Here is a 16,571-nt window from a genome sequence, read left to right on the forward strand (position 1 = left end):
GCCAGAGACCATCACAGAAAACAACAGCTGATCACAATGCAGAGAACGAGGAACCATGTGGTACCCAGTGAAAACTGACATGTCTGCAATACAGTTCCTGCACCTATAGTCCAAGGGTTGTTGCAAAAGACAGAGTGTAAAATTGTAAGAGCCAAAAAAAAAAAATTGTAAGAGCCGGAAGAACTGGAGGTTTATTGTAAGATTTCATCTCCTTGAAATGTCAGAAAAGCTACATGCCTGAAGCCATCATCATGGCCACAGAACCAAGATCTGAACAAGGAAAACACCAGTCGGTATGCTAATATGGAAGGGGAAAGCCCATGGATCTGCAACTGTGGACAAAGAATTACAGAAGATTAAGGAAGTATACGAGCATATCCCTGCCATCTTTTGGGATTATGACAGTCATCTTTGTACTTTATCATACTGTGACAGAAAAGGCCAAAAGGGAAGGCAGGAGGAACCCATATATGAGACAGACTAAGGGAAGGTTCCAGGCTTCCCTTATAACAACTGTTTCTCACAATGATTGACCCAGATTTATGGGAGCTACATTAAATCCTTCATGTGCTTGGGTTCCCTAAGTCCCAATTATCTCTTGAAAGCCCCCTGGAAACTTCTCTGTTCCCAGTTCTAGAACGTGAAGAGTCTTGTACAGAAGAAGAAAAAGGAGAAGGAGAAGAGGGAGAAGGAGAAGGAGAAAGAGAAGAGGAGAAGAAGAATAAGAAGAAGAAGAAGAAGAAGAAGAAGAAGAAGAAGAAGGAAAAGGAGAAGGAGAAGGAGAAGGAGAAGGAGAAGGAGAAGAAGAAAAAGAAGACATCTCTGGTAAAAGAGATCTGCCCTCTTTCTTTCTCCACTAACATGTAAGCTGTGCACGTGAGGAACCCATGGGAGGTCAGCGGATGGTGAGTTCACCCACAAGGTTGTGAGAAGCCATAAATAGCTGGTGTTTAAGTCATTCGGCTTGGTTGTTGTTTGCTGGACTGCAGTGTATGACTGACTGACACAAGCTCCCTGGGAAGAAAAGTCTTTGTTCCCTCTCCCTTCTCGACAAATACTATTAACTGAGTAAATTTGGCTGATAAGCACGGAACCTTACCTACCAAGTAGGTAAGAGTGACGAATGGACTAGCATTCAAAGAGCACCAGCCAACAAAACACCATCCTGGTTCATTCTCCGCAATGGACACATTTCACAGCCCGATGAGGAATCAGAATGTGCTCCTAGCAAGAAAAGATTATACGGATGGAAAGAAGAGAAGAATGGAAGAATGAACCAGCCCTTACCACTAATGAGAGCAAGGATGGAGCTGCAAAGTCTGGAACTTCTAGCATGCAGAAGCCTGGAGAACTAAGTGGATGCGACTCAGCAGGCCAGACTTTTGATAATGGATGTTCAAAACGCCAGTCTAGAAACACCATGTCATGGTTCACAGGAAAGGATGTGTAGAGGAGTAGAAAACAGGAATAGGGTCAGCCAGAGCCCTAAGAAGGCCAACACCTATTTCTTCACCGATTACTCTAACTTCCTTCAAACACTTCTAGGAAATAGGAGGGGTGAAATGTCAATTTTTTTCCCCTCAGATGATAGGACTCTGCCCCCAGTAAACTGGTCAAATCCTTAACCTACATAGACCAGCACCAGGTATCAGCCATTAACAGTCCTCTCACCCAGTCAACACAACACAACGCTTGCTGGAGGAGGGCTGTCGACAGCAGTGAAGTTAGGCTGCCCCCCTGGCAAGCAGGCAGCCGACTGGAGCCACTGTCCTCCGTAAAATAAGGAAAAAAAGAAGTGCTTTCTCTCCATGCCTGAATCAGTTATTCTTAAACCAGGGGGAAGGGAGGAAGGTGGAGGGGGCTGGCCCTTCATTATCTGCAGGAGGATTTATCATCCATGTGCCATAATACACTGCATCATCTACAGACATTGTCCCTCATTCCACTTTTTTCCCATAGCGTACCTATGCATAGGTGCTATCATTTGGCACTTATCGTATGGAGGGTTTAATGATGTCTGTCTGCCTCCCTCACTGAAGGAAATTTCCATGAGGGTAGGGTCCTATTCTTTTCACATACGTGAGTCTAGGGCCTAGATGGCATATGCCACATCAATGCTCGAAGAAAAATAACCAGTTGGCCGAAAGTAGCTATGCAGAAGCGCAGTAGTAATGAATGAATGCGTGAAGGATGTGTGCAGGAGGAGAGGCTGTTGCTTTCTCACTAAAGCTAGCTGCCACTCTGAGGATCTGCCTCCTAAAATTTGCTGAGCACACCTTCGCACCCTTTGTGTGAGGCTTAATTTTCATCATCCCAAACTCCGACGTTGCTTTCAGTCAGAGACACAGAAGCCCCATCGAGTCAGCCCCTCAATACTCTCACTTAAAGGTTGATGCACGGAGACTCTGCTCTGGTGTCTAAACTGGAGTCATTCACAGAAGACACCCAACCACTATGTGTGAGATGAGTCTCTGGCTGATTGACAGCCAACAGCCCTTTCACATAAGGTACCCTTACTCAATGGTGGAGATATTGTTAGCATCACAGGAAAAAAAAAAAAGTAAAAAGAGCCTTAGTGAAAACATGCCTCCAAACCAACGCCAGCTTTCACTTTTGCTGAGGCTGTTTCCTGGCTGCTTTGCTCTTTTTCTTCCTGTTTGTCCCCTTGTTTCCCATTGCCTGGCTAGAATTTCCAACATGAACTCTGCTTTGCTATTGCCATTGTGATGCTGGCAATCCACACTGTCTGAGTCCATGATGTCACTGTTCTGAGGTCTGCTGCCTGGCCATTCTATTACCTAACAAAAGTTCCCTCTTAGCACTGCTTTCAGTGTATCCCACAAATTTGGGTATGTTGTTCCTTCATTTTCATTGAATTTCAGAAACTCCTTGATTTCTTTCTTTATTTCTTCCCTGACCCAGGTGTCATTTAGCAGAGAGTTGTTTACTTTCCACATACGTGTAGGCTTTTTGTTATTTCTGTTGTTGTTGAATTGCAGCCTAAGCCCATGATGATCGGATAGGATACAAGGTATTATTTCAATCCTCTTGTATCTGTTGAGGCTTTCTTTGTGAACTATGATGTGATCAATTTTGGAGAAGGTTCCATGGGGTGCAGAGAAGAAGGTATATTCTTTCTTGTTTGGGTGAAAGGTTCTATAGATATCTGTTAGATCCATTTGACCCATGGCATTGGTTAATGATGTTATTTCTCAGCTCAGTTTCTGTTTCAATGACTTGTCCTTCAGTGAGAGTGGGGTGTTGAAGTCTCCCACTATTATTGTGTGGGGATCGATGTGTGGTTTAAGCCTTTTTAGCAGATCTTTTACAAATGTGGGTGCCCTTGTATTGGGAGCATAGATGTTCAGAATTGTGATGTCATCTTGGTTGACTTTACCTTTCATGAGTATGAAGTGTCCGTCCTTTCTCACATACTCTGGTGCCTCACCTTTGACCATGTCCCCTAGAGGGGGAGACCTGGTGGCACTCAGAGGAAGGACAGCAGGTTACCAAGAAGAGAATTGATACCCTATGAACATATACAGGGGGAGATAATCCCCCTCAGTCACAGTCATAGGGGAGGGGAATAAGGGGAAAATGGGAGGGAGGGAAGAATGGGAGGATACAAGGGATGGGATAACCATTGAGATGTAACAAGAATAAATTAATAAAGGAGAAAAATAAATAAATAAATAATATTTTAAAAAAAAGAGTTCCCTCCCTCCCTGACCTAATCCTGGAGCTCACTATGTAGACTAGGCTGGCCTCACATTTTTAGAGATGCCCGCAGCTTCTGCCTCTACTGTGGTAATGTTAACAGGTGTGCCACCATGCCCTGCTACCTCAGTTTTAATAAGCATGCACTTCTCCAGAGAGGTGGGCTGAGACAGCAGTGAAAGCCAGTGCTTTCAACTAGACAGCCTAGTTTTAAGTCCCAGATTTGACAACTTTGTGGCACTTAGGGACTCGGGAGAGATCTCCAGAATAGGGAGAGGATGTAAGGTTATGGTATTAAAATCTGATTGAGAACCAGCTGGAGTCATAGGGAAGGCACTGCTCCACAAAGCTCTACTTGGCCCCAACAGGGTACACCTATCTCCAGAAAGAAGCCAAAACAGAGAGAGAGAGAGAGAGAGAGAGAGAGAGAGAGAGAGAGAGAGAGAGAGAGAGAAGAAGAAGAAGAAGAAGAAGAAGAAGAAGAAGAAGAAGAAGAAGAAGAAGAAGAAGAAGAAGAAGAAGAAGAAGAAGAAGAAGAAGAAGAAGAAGAAGAAGAAGAAGAAGAAGAAGAAGAAGAAGAAGAAGAAGAAGAAGAAGAAGAGGCAAACTTTGTTTGTTCCCAAGCACTGATTTAACTAGAAACCATCAGAAAAGAGCCCTGTTGACTTGATTCAAAATAGTTAACTTCCTGAGGGGCAAAGGTGGTAGCAAACTCAGACCTAGAGATAATGGTAAATATTAACGGCCATTTCTATATAAGCGCGGGCACATGTGACTTTGTTTATCTGGTCCCAGATGTCTCATCCTGGAAACAATGTGCTCTGAGATCTGTTTTGAGGTGGTATCCGTCAGTGTACCATTTTCTCACTAACACCCCCTCTCCTCTAGTTTTCCATATGCCACAACACTTTCATGTCTTTGATAGCAATTCCTCAAGCTAAAGATGTGGGCACAGTTACTTAAGCTTTACTGTGACCCTTCTGAAGAGTCTCCAGGGACAAAGGAAACAGACATACATCCTTATAAAAAGAGAGACAGAAATGGGAAATAATGAAGTTTTTTTTCTGTCTTTTCTCTGAAAACATAAAGAATCATTAAATTTAAAAAAAAAAAAAAACCCTGCTCCCCAGAGTCCATGTTTACCATCCTGTAGGATTCACAAAATCAACCTGAAATGGGTCATTGTCTCCATCAGATGTAGGGGTCGCTATCTCTGCTTGCTCTAGGACTGCGTCCAGAGTTTGAGGACTAAGATGTACCCATGCTTGGGATCCCAGAGTCTACAGACACAGAGAGATTCAACTAGTCCTGGATTTATCTTTGCTAGACCAGAGCAGTTTAGGATTCCTGTAAGGGGCTAGGCATTGCAAGCAGAGTGACACATTCAAAGGCAGAATTCTAAATCTGGACCAATTCAATTAAACACAAGTCTGCAAGTGCGAACTGTGATGTCATACCGCTAGAAATAGCTTCAACATTTGGAAGTACAAGCCTGTCTCTCTTTTTTGGAAGGTACTTCCATTATTTTCAGTGTATTCAGAGTCTTTAGAAATCACTCGGTTGAATTTCTTCAGTCTTCAAATGAAGACATTTGGGATACAATAAAAAATATAGAGCCAGGACTTACCGTGGTACCCAGATTTCTAAACCTGTACCATCTTAGTACAACACAAAGTGTCTTGAAAGTTAAAAACCCTTTAATCAAGCACATTTTTCTGAGACATTGCATTCTTCACAGTGAATACTGCTGCTGGGTATTCAGTTAGATGATGCCAGGAGAGAAATTAGTTTTAAAATAAAAACTACCAGACAGTGTTCAACACAATTTTATAAATGTTCCATAACTTCATCTAGAAGGAAAAACATTCTTAACTGATGACAGTCTCTCTACTATTGACTTTCATTTTCTTAGTGCTGTAGATCATTGGAATCACTTCTTCAGTTGGCCAAATAATTCTGCCCCTGTGTAAAATGGTGGTTACACTCCATCTACTAATTTCAATGGCTTTTAAATAATCTATCTGAAGCAATCTTGGTGACGCATGCCTTTAAGCCCAGCACTCAGGGAGGCAGAAGCGGGCAGATCTCTGTGAGTTTGAGAACAGTGCACTCTACAAAGTGAGCCGAGGACAGCTGAGGCTACACAGAGAAACCTCTTCTCGAAAAACCAAACCAAACACCCCCACAAAAATAAATAAATAAATAAATAAATAAATAAATAATCTAGCTGCTCCATGTTTATGAGATGGCTTCTCGCTACACTAGTAACCCAGACCCTGCCAGTAGTGCTATGTTTGATTTACTCACTCACATGCAGCCAGATCTGGGCAACTGGAGAGCAGAGCATTTTCCGAATCTGCATATTAGCTCTGTGGCATAATGACTGATGTCAGTTCCAACTTTGCCAAGCATCTCTCATCACTACAAGCTGTACCCCATACTAAACTCTTAGGTTTGTGCTCTGCCTCTTTCTGGAGCAAGATCCCTTCCACATACTTGCTGTATGGATTCAACAATATGACAGTCATTTTTGTTCCTTAAAGTGCCTCTGCTGCAGAGGATAAAAATAACTTGTTACTGTTGTCATTGCCTGGTTGGGGGAGGCAGTAAAGACGAGAAATTGCAGTCAGATTCTGGATGTGTTTATCTCCTCGTGTTTATCCAAACCCACACTATTCTCTTGCCCTGAGTCTCCAACTCTTAATCCTAGTTTGATGTGACAAATGCTAAAATCAGAAGAAAATGTCAAACTCGGTGCTGCACTCATGGCTTCTAAGTTGCTTTAGTTTGGAGCTCTGTGAGGCAATGTCAGCTTCTAGGAGCGTTGTTTCCTTTACTGAGTTGAAAAAGTGGGTACTTTATTGCACAAAATATCCCGTGGCATGACTTCCGTAAGCTTCCAGGAGAGTAGAGGAAACAAAAGGCTTAGCTAGGCAAGGAAACACACACTTAATACTAAGGTAATATGGACCAAAGAGAAAAAAAAAAATGTTATTCTAAAGCAGAGCATCAAGAAAGAAGGAATGTTCTTTCCCTTTATTTAATGTTTTCCTTATGTTTCCTCTGAATGGTGCTTGTTCTTTGACAAGCTTTTCCTGCCCACTTCTTCTGACACTTCTTTTCTTGGATGGCTCAAGAACTTTAGTTGCTCACTGGGTTCGTTTATTTACTTACCCTGCCATTCCTGTTCTCATCCTAGGAACACATGTCTGCACAGCACACAGTGAGGAGACAAGTGTCTGTCTGCATGCTGATTTCCCTGAACCTTCTCACCAAATTGCTTTTTTTTTTTAATATGCCTTTTGCAATCTCGTCCCATCGACTCAAGTTTCGAGGATTAGAAAGGTTGTCTCTGAAGCCCCTTTCAAAGGGCGCCTCCTATAGCTTTTAAATCCTCCAAATTTTATGATACAGATATTCTGGGTCTGGGATATTAAGCAAGAAGGAACAAAAAAATGCTGATGGGCACAGGCACAGAGAACTACGGTGGTCTCTTTACCAGATAGCTGTTACTAGAAGCAGGTGGGCATCAGCAACTTCTCTAGGGGTGTTCCGTCTCTCCTCCCCTGTCTCTGTCTCTTTCTCTGTCTCTGTCTGTCTGTCTGTCTCTGTCTCTGTCTGTCTGTCTGTCTCTCTGTCTGTCTCTGTGTGTGTGTGTGTGTGTGTGTGTGTGTGTGTGTGTGTGTGCGTGTGTGTGTGTGTGTGTGCGTGTGTGTGCGCGTGTGTGTGCGTGCGTGTGTGTGTGTGCGTGTGTGCGTGCGTGTGTGTGTGTGTGTGTATACATCTCATGCAGCTCCTACTACTTGTGAGCTGCTCAGAAAACAGTTTAACCACAGAAAAAGGAACTGTGTGGTAAATGGGAAATCTTTAAAAACGAGTAAAAAAAAATCATGCTCTTGACATGACTTCATACTGCTTTCCTCATACATCATACTGATAGGCTATTATACCTGTTTTCAAGCCTCCAATACAAGTAGGCAAAATAATAGCCATTTAATAATAACTCAGCCGCCATCCACCCACCCAGATTCTAGGTTTTAAAGCTTTGCAAAGAAAACCTGTTTGAAGTTCTGTGACTTTTGTGACCAGGTAATTTCATTTCCTCAATCCCAGTGTTGGGGAGCTTAACAGAATCTGAGACCCGTAACCTGGGGTGCATTAAAAGACTACAAAATGAGACAAGTAGGGGCTATGACCTTTACTTCTCTAATTGATGGGCACATAAATTGAAGGCAACCCTGCAACTCTTACTTGTTTTTGAAGTGGCCTGCTTGCAGTCCAGTGTTGTATAAAGATTTGGCACTGCGGAGGAACCCTTCTGAATACTGTTAAGTAACCTTAGGACAGGTTTACATTAAAGACGCTTTCAGGCTTGTGACCTTCCACAAAATAACTTCAGTAACTACGTGGGTTTGTGCTTCTGAGGAAGAGGTCGGAAGCCCAACAGTAGATAATACATGAGGGCTGGTCTCGTCCCTGGTGGTATTTTTTTGCCCTGGGAACCTGGTTTTCCTTGCTGCTTACAGCCCTCCACCCCCACCCCACTTGCTCAGGAAACAGAAGCAAGAAAAGGACCTTTTGGCGTTTCCCCCTCCCCCCTCAAATGGGGGCAAGTCTTCCCACGTTGTATTCCCAGTCCCCCAAATGAGAAGCCAAAATGTACAACAGATCCTCTCAAGAGCATTAGAAGACAAGAGAGAACTCTAACAGGCTAGCTGACTACTGGGGGAAGCGCCTGGGGGGAGGGATCTCCCAGAGCTACAGCACAGGCTGGCTTTGGAAGAAAGCCTCAGTACAATAGCTTTTCCATCCGGAGCACACACACACCTCTGGGTCCTTCCCTTGAGATCAGGTAAAGCACCTTCAAGTTGAAGGGTACATCGGACCACCCGCCCAGCCCCCAAGCACAGCTACTTTCACTGAGACAGGGGTGAGGCCGGGTGGGGGGGAAGGGAGGAAAGCAACAGAGAGACTCGGGGAAAGCCTAAGAGGAAATGAGCAGGAATCTGTAGCCAGAACCCCCCTCCCCCGGGAAACTAGGGACGTGAGGGACACGAAGTAGGTTGCCCAGGACCAGTTGCTGGAGGTAGGGATTCTGAATAGCCGAGGGACATGGCCACCAAGATGTGGTGAACCCTGCCAGAGACAAGGGACAAGAGCGGGGCATTGTGGCTAGGGTACAGCTGGATCAGAAGCCCCGGGCGCACTGGACTCCTGTGTTCTCACCTCTCGGGGTCCGAACTGTCCCACAGAGGGCCTCCCCCAACCCTCCTCCCATTCTCCCGCGGTCTTTGCAGTGTCCAGAGATGCTCCGCTGTAGACCCAGGACCCCTTAGGCGCCTCTTCCCGTCCCTCTGCCAAATCGCAACGCCTGTACTTTTCCAGCTCCCTCTTTCCCTCTTGAAATTGAAAGTTATTGAGGTCGCTCGGGGTTGTTGCTCCGGCAGTTTCCTTCCCCGCCCCCTCCCTCCCCCCGCCCCCCGCAGACATCCCCCTCTTCCCCTCCCTCCCCCCCTCCTCCCGTATGGGGGGGTGCTCCCAGCCCTGCCCAATACTGGAGCGGCTCCTGCTCCGGAGCGCCAGAAGCAGCTCGGGTCTCTCCAGCGCCCCTTGGCCATGGCCACGGTACCCACGGCGTCCGCTCCCCTGCGCTCCCGGGGTCCCTGCCACAGCCGCAGCCTCTGAGCCCCAGGGGCCACTGCTCACTAGGACCGCGCCTGCAGCCGCCACCGCCGCCTCAGCGCAACCTAGGGCTAACCTGTGACTAGCCTAGAGACTCCTGCAACCTTCGCTTGCGGCGATGACAGCCACCCCAGAGCAGCCGGCTGTGTTCGGACAGTTTGAGAATGCAATTGTTGGTTTCCTTGTCCACGCGTCCTGCTTCGTTTGCCATCACAGCACGCCTGTTGGATCTCAGTGGAGAAGTCCCGCTGCTCTGGTTCTTCAATGATCCATACAGACGTGCTTAACACCTACACACATATCTCCTTAAAAGAACCTTAACTATAACTAATAGTCAAAAGAAAAAGGAGAAGAAGAAAAGAAACATTACTGGGTTACTATGCACTTGCGACTGATTTCTTGGTTTTTTATCATTTTGAACTTTATGGAATACATTGGCAGCCAAAACGCCTCCCGGGGAAGGCGCCAGCGAAGAAGTAAGTGTCGGGTTTGTTTTTGGTGGGTGGAGAGGTTTTGTTTTGGGGGTTTTGTGGTTTTGTCTGGATTTGCCTTAAGCATTTACTCCTTTCCACCACATTCACCTGTCAGGTCGCTTTGCCTGGCCCGAGTCAGCTGCCAGAGGAAATAGTCTTTCCAGGTCTTATGCTTCCCATAGGCGATAACAGTTCGGGCGAAGGCACTGCTACCCCAGCATTCAAGCCAGTGCTGGAGTCCCGGCACCCGGCGCTAGTCTGGCTCGCGCCTCCTTGTAATTCGAGATCTGGAAATATTCGTTTCTTCCTTAGATTCGCTCTAGGGGTTTGTGCTTTCCTTTTGAGGCTCCTAACGCGGGCCTAGCGCCCCGGGCAGCTGGGACGAACTACCTTAGGGTTGCTTAATACTGCCTCAATGGGGCACTGGCTCACCCAAGTTGCCGCCCGGCTCTGGGGAACCTTGGCTAGGACCCTCAGGCTGCTTTGTGGTAGTCATCAAGCATCCTGGGGCGGGTCCCCGGGAGACAGAGAGCAAGCGCCTGCGCTGCTGCTTCCCACGACGCGCACGAGTGGAGTGGCGCGGTGGCCGGGGTTTCCACGACTGCCTGCGGAGGTGCCCTAAGTTGCACCTTCCTGGTCTGCATGCAGACCAATTCCTGAGGTTTGGAACTTCAGTTACTTTGTCGCTTTGCCTACCCCACGTGAGAACTCTGGCCACCTCAGACTCTTTCAATTGGGTCCTCTGAGACAGGCACCTACCGAGAGCAGTGTTCCCTCTAGCCCATCTCTTCGCTGCTCTTTACCAAATTACATGAGAGAGTGTTAGGTCCTGGCTGTGTGAAACTGTGCTCTTCCTGGAATTACATAGATCCCTCAGGGTAGCCTGCACCTAAGTTGATCTGAGGCAAGCCGGCTTCTTTCAGAGATTGGGGAACAGATGTGAGGGTGGCTTCTCTATTTATTCTCGGGTGGCCGGGCTCGCTGTTGTACGTGCTGGTGAGGGAAGTCCCTTCCCAGACACAAGGACGACCCTCCTCTGCGGAAGGCTCTGGAGCCCAGGGCTAGGTAGTGCGGGAAGCTTCAGAAAGCCTCCAGTAATGCTATTGCCTCGGTAGCTCGAACCTGGTCAGCTGGGCAGCCCAGGACATTGCCTGGTCTCCAGATGAGATCTCTTCCCCCAAATGTCCAGCCCGCAAAACCCGTGGGGCAGGAATGCTGGCAGCTCTGAGGACACAACAGCACTTGTGTGGGGTGAAAATGTAGCAATCTCCTCTCGCCACTGTTTGTCTCTGCCCTGGCCCTGGACGTGAGGGTCCTCTGAAAGCTCCCTTTGTACTGCTAGACAAAGTTTGATTCACCTGAAAATTGCTTTTAAAAATCGTGGCAGGGCAGGAGCGCCAGAGGCTTGGAGTCCGATTTGGCCCTACTGCCTCTAGGATCGCGTCTCGGCGCAGAAGGGCCTAAACTAAACATGTCAAGGCATCCGATTTATTATTCTTGGCCTCTGAGTGGTTTGTATTCTCTGCAACCCTCGCACCCCGTCTATTGCTCAGGCCCCGCAGCCACCTCACAGGGAAGCGGCGGCCTGGGGCTCAGAGGTCCGTATTGCCACGGATCCCGGTTAGCTAGGTCCGATGGGCACTGAGTTTGGGGGCCAGTGAAGAAACCGAAGCCAGGAGGAACACAGCTTCTTGCCCTGCGTAGCTCATGCCACTACAACTGGTAGTGTCACCCCACCCACCCACCCCGGCTCAGGAGCTGCACACTTGCCGAGGGGTCGGGCAGGGTCCTGTGTCTCAGTGTCACTGGATTTCTGGTTCGGTGCCTTCTGTTTCTGAAGGAAACAAAAGAAGGCAAAGAAAGTTTTCAGTGTGTTTGATCCCATCTTCACACCCCGAGGACCAGAGCGGGGGAGGGGGGCAACTCGGGGTGCGCACATCTGGGGTGGAACTAAGGGGTGATGTGTTAAGTCTAAAGGAGACTGCTTTCCTCTGCTAGGATCATCTCAAAGCCAAGCCAAAGGCGCCCTCTGCTTGTGTTGTGGGGTTAAAAAGGGAAATAAGTAAAACCGAGCTGAAATTCCAGTGATTCTATGGGAGTGGGTCTGGAAAAGCGGTCCTGCCAAGCTACACTCTTGGTGTGTTTGGGACTGCGTTTACAGCTCGGTTGTTCCTGCAATCCTGGGAGAGGGGCGACCCCTTGCGTCCTTCCAGCAGACGGAAGAAAGATGAGGCAGGCGCAGCACGGCTTTTGGAACAAGGATCAGAAGGTCCAGAAACTTGAAATTAACGCAGTATGTTCATAAATTCACCTGAATACGTTTTTAAAATATCTGAATAAAAATCTCCTTAATAGTGACTTTGAGTGCTTTTATAATGAATAATAAAGCAGTAGTCAAATTATTTTAAAACTGGTCAGACGTCCCTAATTTTTCCACAATAAGACAATTTAAGAGAGCTGTTAAGAGTCTCTCTTTGGCTTTGTAGTAGATAGCTTCATTTTCTCAAACTTTTAGAAACATCGCAAACAACAGAGATAGAAAACTAAGGTTAAAAGTATTTCCTAAAGTTTTTTTTTCTTTTAAGTGGTCTCTTAAATATCTCAGTACCAAAGGTCCTTGCTAGCAAAGACTGTCATCTGCAGTGTTAAATATGTTCAGGCATAAAGAGCCATGGTTTGTCGTCACAAAAAGCCCACAAAGTCATGCAAATATTCTTGCACTTCTCTATGATAATTGATATCCTATTGATATCTACTGGGCAACAGACCAGTGGCCCTAATTATTACAAACTACCATTTTCTCTCAGAAATATATGCAATGCTTTAAAGCAGAAGTCTCTGCAATTATGGTGAATAAACACAACAAGATTCTGCTGATTTTGATTGATATGCAGTGCCTAGAGGTGACATAATAAATTTATTCAGGTTAAAATGTAAAGTCTTTACTCAAAAAGTCGCCATTGAGCAAGACTTTAAGCAGCACAGCCTAGCTTCGGATACTGGCTGCAAACTCACAAAGCCTAAACTCACTCATTAATCTCATTTGCAGCTCAGACTTTGAAGTTTGGTAAAGTCAACCTTTGAATTTGGGCTACATGTTAATAAAATGTAAACATCGTCTTCATTGCAACAATCCTTCCTAAGGCATCACATTTTCACCTGGATTATTTATGTGGGCCCAGAAACTGTCAGTTGATGTGTAGAGCCTGGCATTAGTCTCCCTTCTGTTGAGAATGGGTGTAAGAAACAGGACCCTACTAGAGAGCCAGCCAATGAAAATTGTCTTTTCCTATAAAGCTCCCTGCCCTTTATGTATTTGCACTATGGCTGATCCTGCCACAGAGACACTATCAAGCTAATAGAATAATTACTTTTGGTCATCTCCAGATTGTCCTTTTACAATTATGATTAGACACTACGCTATTCTGCTTGACCGGGAATCTTTGTATGTATTACTATAACGCTGACAAATGTTGACCAGTTACAGACCAATCAGGACTAGAGCCTTGTTTGATTACACAGAAGGACTCACAGGATGACAGTGCCCCCCGAAGAGTTATTGCCTGTCAGGAAGAGGATATGAGGTACTAGCTCCTTTAATTGTGTGGGTATCTATTAATTTTATCTTAGTTTTCCAGATTCTAGACCAAGCGTATTTTAGGAATCTGTTACATGCCTAACAGTCGAAATGAAGCTAATACAGTCTGTAGAGAAATATGAAAAATAAGGAAGAATACAACAAAAATAGTTATATTGATAATATGCTTACTGGATTATGCCCGTCATTGCTTATGACGGTGTAGCTGCTGTTGACTTAAGTTGTAAGGTACTGAACACTCCTGGTGACTGCATTGCTGAGCCTGGTAAACAAGTTAACAGATAAAGTAATGAAACAGTGTTATTTTGAAACATTAATTTCAATGTTTCAATTTGGAGATTGGGAGCAATACATTTTTTTTCTTACTTGCCTATATTTTTCACCTGTATGCCTTAGTTTTGAGAAAAATAGTTTGGGTGATATGGGCAAAATCTGTCGGAGAAAGTGCATTCTATGGCATATAACACGGTGTGAATGCAAATCAAAGGTAAATTCAATTTCCTAGGAAATCATGATAACACAAAAAAGGGGGGGAAAGGCATTTAGTTTTCTGAGTGGCAACTAAAACTTCTTTGAGCTCTGACGGTTGTTTCCTAAAATACCTTGTTGCTGCTCTGTCTCAAGCCTTTGTTTATTGCTTCAGGAGGAAGAGTTTACTGAGCACCTTTAAAATACTGTCGTTTTAACCCAAGTCTCTCCATGCATTGGTGATATAAGAATATATACAAAGGTTTTACAACACTCACTTCAATATTCTTTTGAACGCATGCTATGAACAGCACTTTAACTTGTAAGTAGATGGGCTTTGCTAAGCCATTTATCCATTAAAGAGTTCCCTGGTTTTAATGTCCTACAAATTAGGTCTCCAGAAAGCAATGAATTGAAATTACAACATGCAGTAAAATTTGATTTTCAAGTTGTTATAGGAAAACTCTTGCTATGTTATGACAAAATGACTTTCTTAGACATTTGATCCTTTCAGATTATTTGAATACGGGTAGGGATCTCCAGATTGCTACTAAATGTCTAAAATATTTTCTAGTTAAATGTCTAACCATTTTAAATATGTGCGGTTTCTAAATCCTTCACAACAAAGCATTTTAGAACCTTATCTGAAGTAATATCAAAAACAGCACTCTGAAGTTACAAAAATAAACTTTCAAAATCACAGCTACAGATATTATAATTTACTAATCCTTTCTCTTTATCTCTCTTTAAAACACTCAAGTTAGTTATCGCCCTGATCTGTCTCAGTACATCCTCACTATTGATTTATACACCTATTCTCACTCACCATAAATACCATTCCCAACTTTCAGTCAATTCCTGAAATGCGACCGCAATGAATATTGTGTTTCATGATATGTAAGGATCAGCTTTGGTTGCCATTAAGAAAACATCATTAAGTTTTGGAGACTATAGCAAGAGTCAGTCATGATAGTGTGTTGCAATTGTGTTTGACCTGGTGGGGATGGTTTCTGGTCCTTATAGTATATTGTATAGTGTGTTATTGCCAAACAACAATGTGAAATGTGCTGATTCATAAGATATGTGGATTTTGTCTTCCTTTTGATTTAGTTGGAAAATACAGACAGCTTTCCTTGTTATCATTTTTTAAAAGAATACAATGAGTATGTATCTTAAAAATTATCATCTATTGAGCCACCTAAGAGTTGTAAAATTCTTTGCAAGTAAGCCTTAATAAAATGCACAAAACATAAATATGAATATGTGGAAAATACTGGAGATTTTTTTAATTCAGAAGCATTATTAGCATTCTGATGTAACTATTCATCAAGGAATACTAAAAAACAATGGAATGTTCCATTATCAAGGGTTACAGTTTGTCAAGAATGCTAAATGCCTGAGTGTCACTAAGTCATAAGAACTCTCATTTTCCACCTGAAATTTTTCAACAGTGTAACCCTTAAAGAGAATACCTGAAATCATTTCATATGCGAACAGTGTTCATTTACAAAACATCCAATTGCAGTGCCTCTTATCTGATAAGATCATCTCTGCTTTAGTTATAAGGTCAGCAAGAGATGTAGTTACCATTTCTTGCCACTAAAATTTGGGAACTCTTTACAGGAAGTGGTACCAAAAAAAAAAAGGCCTGCTCATTCAATTATATAGATGGATAATTGTAACTGTCTGTATTTTATGCAAAATATACCCTTCAAAGAACTATCTTATATAATATTGCATCTGACCTTTAATGACTTGATAAAGAACAAGTTTCATAAGTTAATGATGGAGACTGAGGCCTGGCATGGAAGAATCCCCAAAGGCCATTAGGAAGAGTGGACGAGAGCTAAAGACTCCAACTCATGACCCAGCAGTGGTTGCTAGTATTAAGATGACCCAGGCAAGTCCCCTTATCATACTAGACAGTAATTTCTCCATGACAAATGAGAATTTTTTAAATCTCTAGATCTACACCATCTGTTAGTCTTAACAGCTATTAATCTTTTTGTCAAGATCAGAGAGCTGAATGGCTCTTCAAATTGCACTGACCTTACTCACCTGAGCTTATCAGGAGAGGGTTAAGAAAAAGCAAATCAAGTCGTTCCTTATAATAAGCAAATTTATCCCATAAAACATATTATAGAGATTAACTGAGTGACTTCTCCAACTGGAAAATGGGTTAAATATGACATTATGTATCCTTCACATCTGTAGTGTCTGAAAACCACAACCATGGTTTAAAGATTAAATCAGCATACTCATGTGGGCAGGGGGGAGGCTCATTGTGTCCTCAGCCTTAGACTCTCTGGAGATGGTTCAGAGCACAAGTAGAGGAGTGCTTTAGGGTTTCATGTCATGCCGTAGAGTGCTGAGGCATGGCCTGGGCAGATAAGGAATCCACTTTTAAGGACAAAAGGCCTGCACTGTGACACTGTGTGAGGGAGCCAGAGAATATGGCAGATGAATCACTCTGATGAAATCAAGAGTTCTTGGCACTTTACTAAGTAGGAAGAAGAAAAAGAAGCAAGACCATATTTGGCATCAGTTTAGGAGCATAAGGGTTCAGATGTTGGTAAATGAAGGAATTATAGGAACAAAGAAAGACAAGAATGAGACAAGTATGTTTGGTAAGA

The 16,571-nt window shown here is 44.2% G+C and overlaps 1 protein-coding gene and 1 long non-coding RNA gene across 3 annotated transcripts in view; one reads left to right on the plus strand and one right to left on the minus strand.

The window, feature by feature from the left end:
• LOC311594238 overlaps nucleotides 1-9,597 on the minus strand; it is a 36,413-nt gene extending 26,816 nt beyond the window's left edge. For both annotated transcript variants that reach the window (XR_014778002.1, XR_014778003.1), the window contains exon 1: nucleotides 9,476-9,597. This is a non-coding gene — a long non-coding RNA (uncharacterized lncRNA). The remainder of the gene's footprint in view (nucleotides 1-9,475) is intronic.
• Nucleotides 9,244-16,571, plus strand: part of RSPO3 (R-spondin 3) — an 84,349-nt gene continuing 77,021 nt past the window's right edge. Inside the window, exon 1 of the mRNA XM_084775824.1 lies at nucleotides 9,244-9,875. Within this exon, the coding sequence (XP_084631950.1) occupies nucleotides 9,779-9,875 (97 nt within the window). The 5' untranslated portion in view covers nucleotides 9,244-9,778. The remainder of the gene's footprint in view (nucleotides 9,876-16,571) is intronic.

The sequence above is a fragment of the Acomys minous genome (genome assembly GCF_964271855.1).
Source record: "Acomys minous genome assembly, chromosome: 3".
Classification (NCBI taxonomy): domain Eukaryota; kingdom Metazoa; phylum Chordata; class Mammalia; order Rodentia; family Muridae; genus Acomys; species Acomys minous.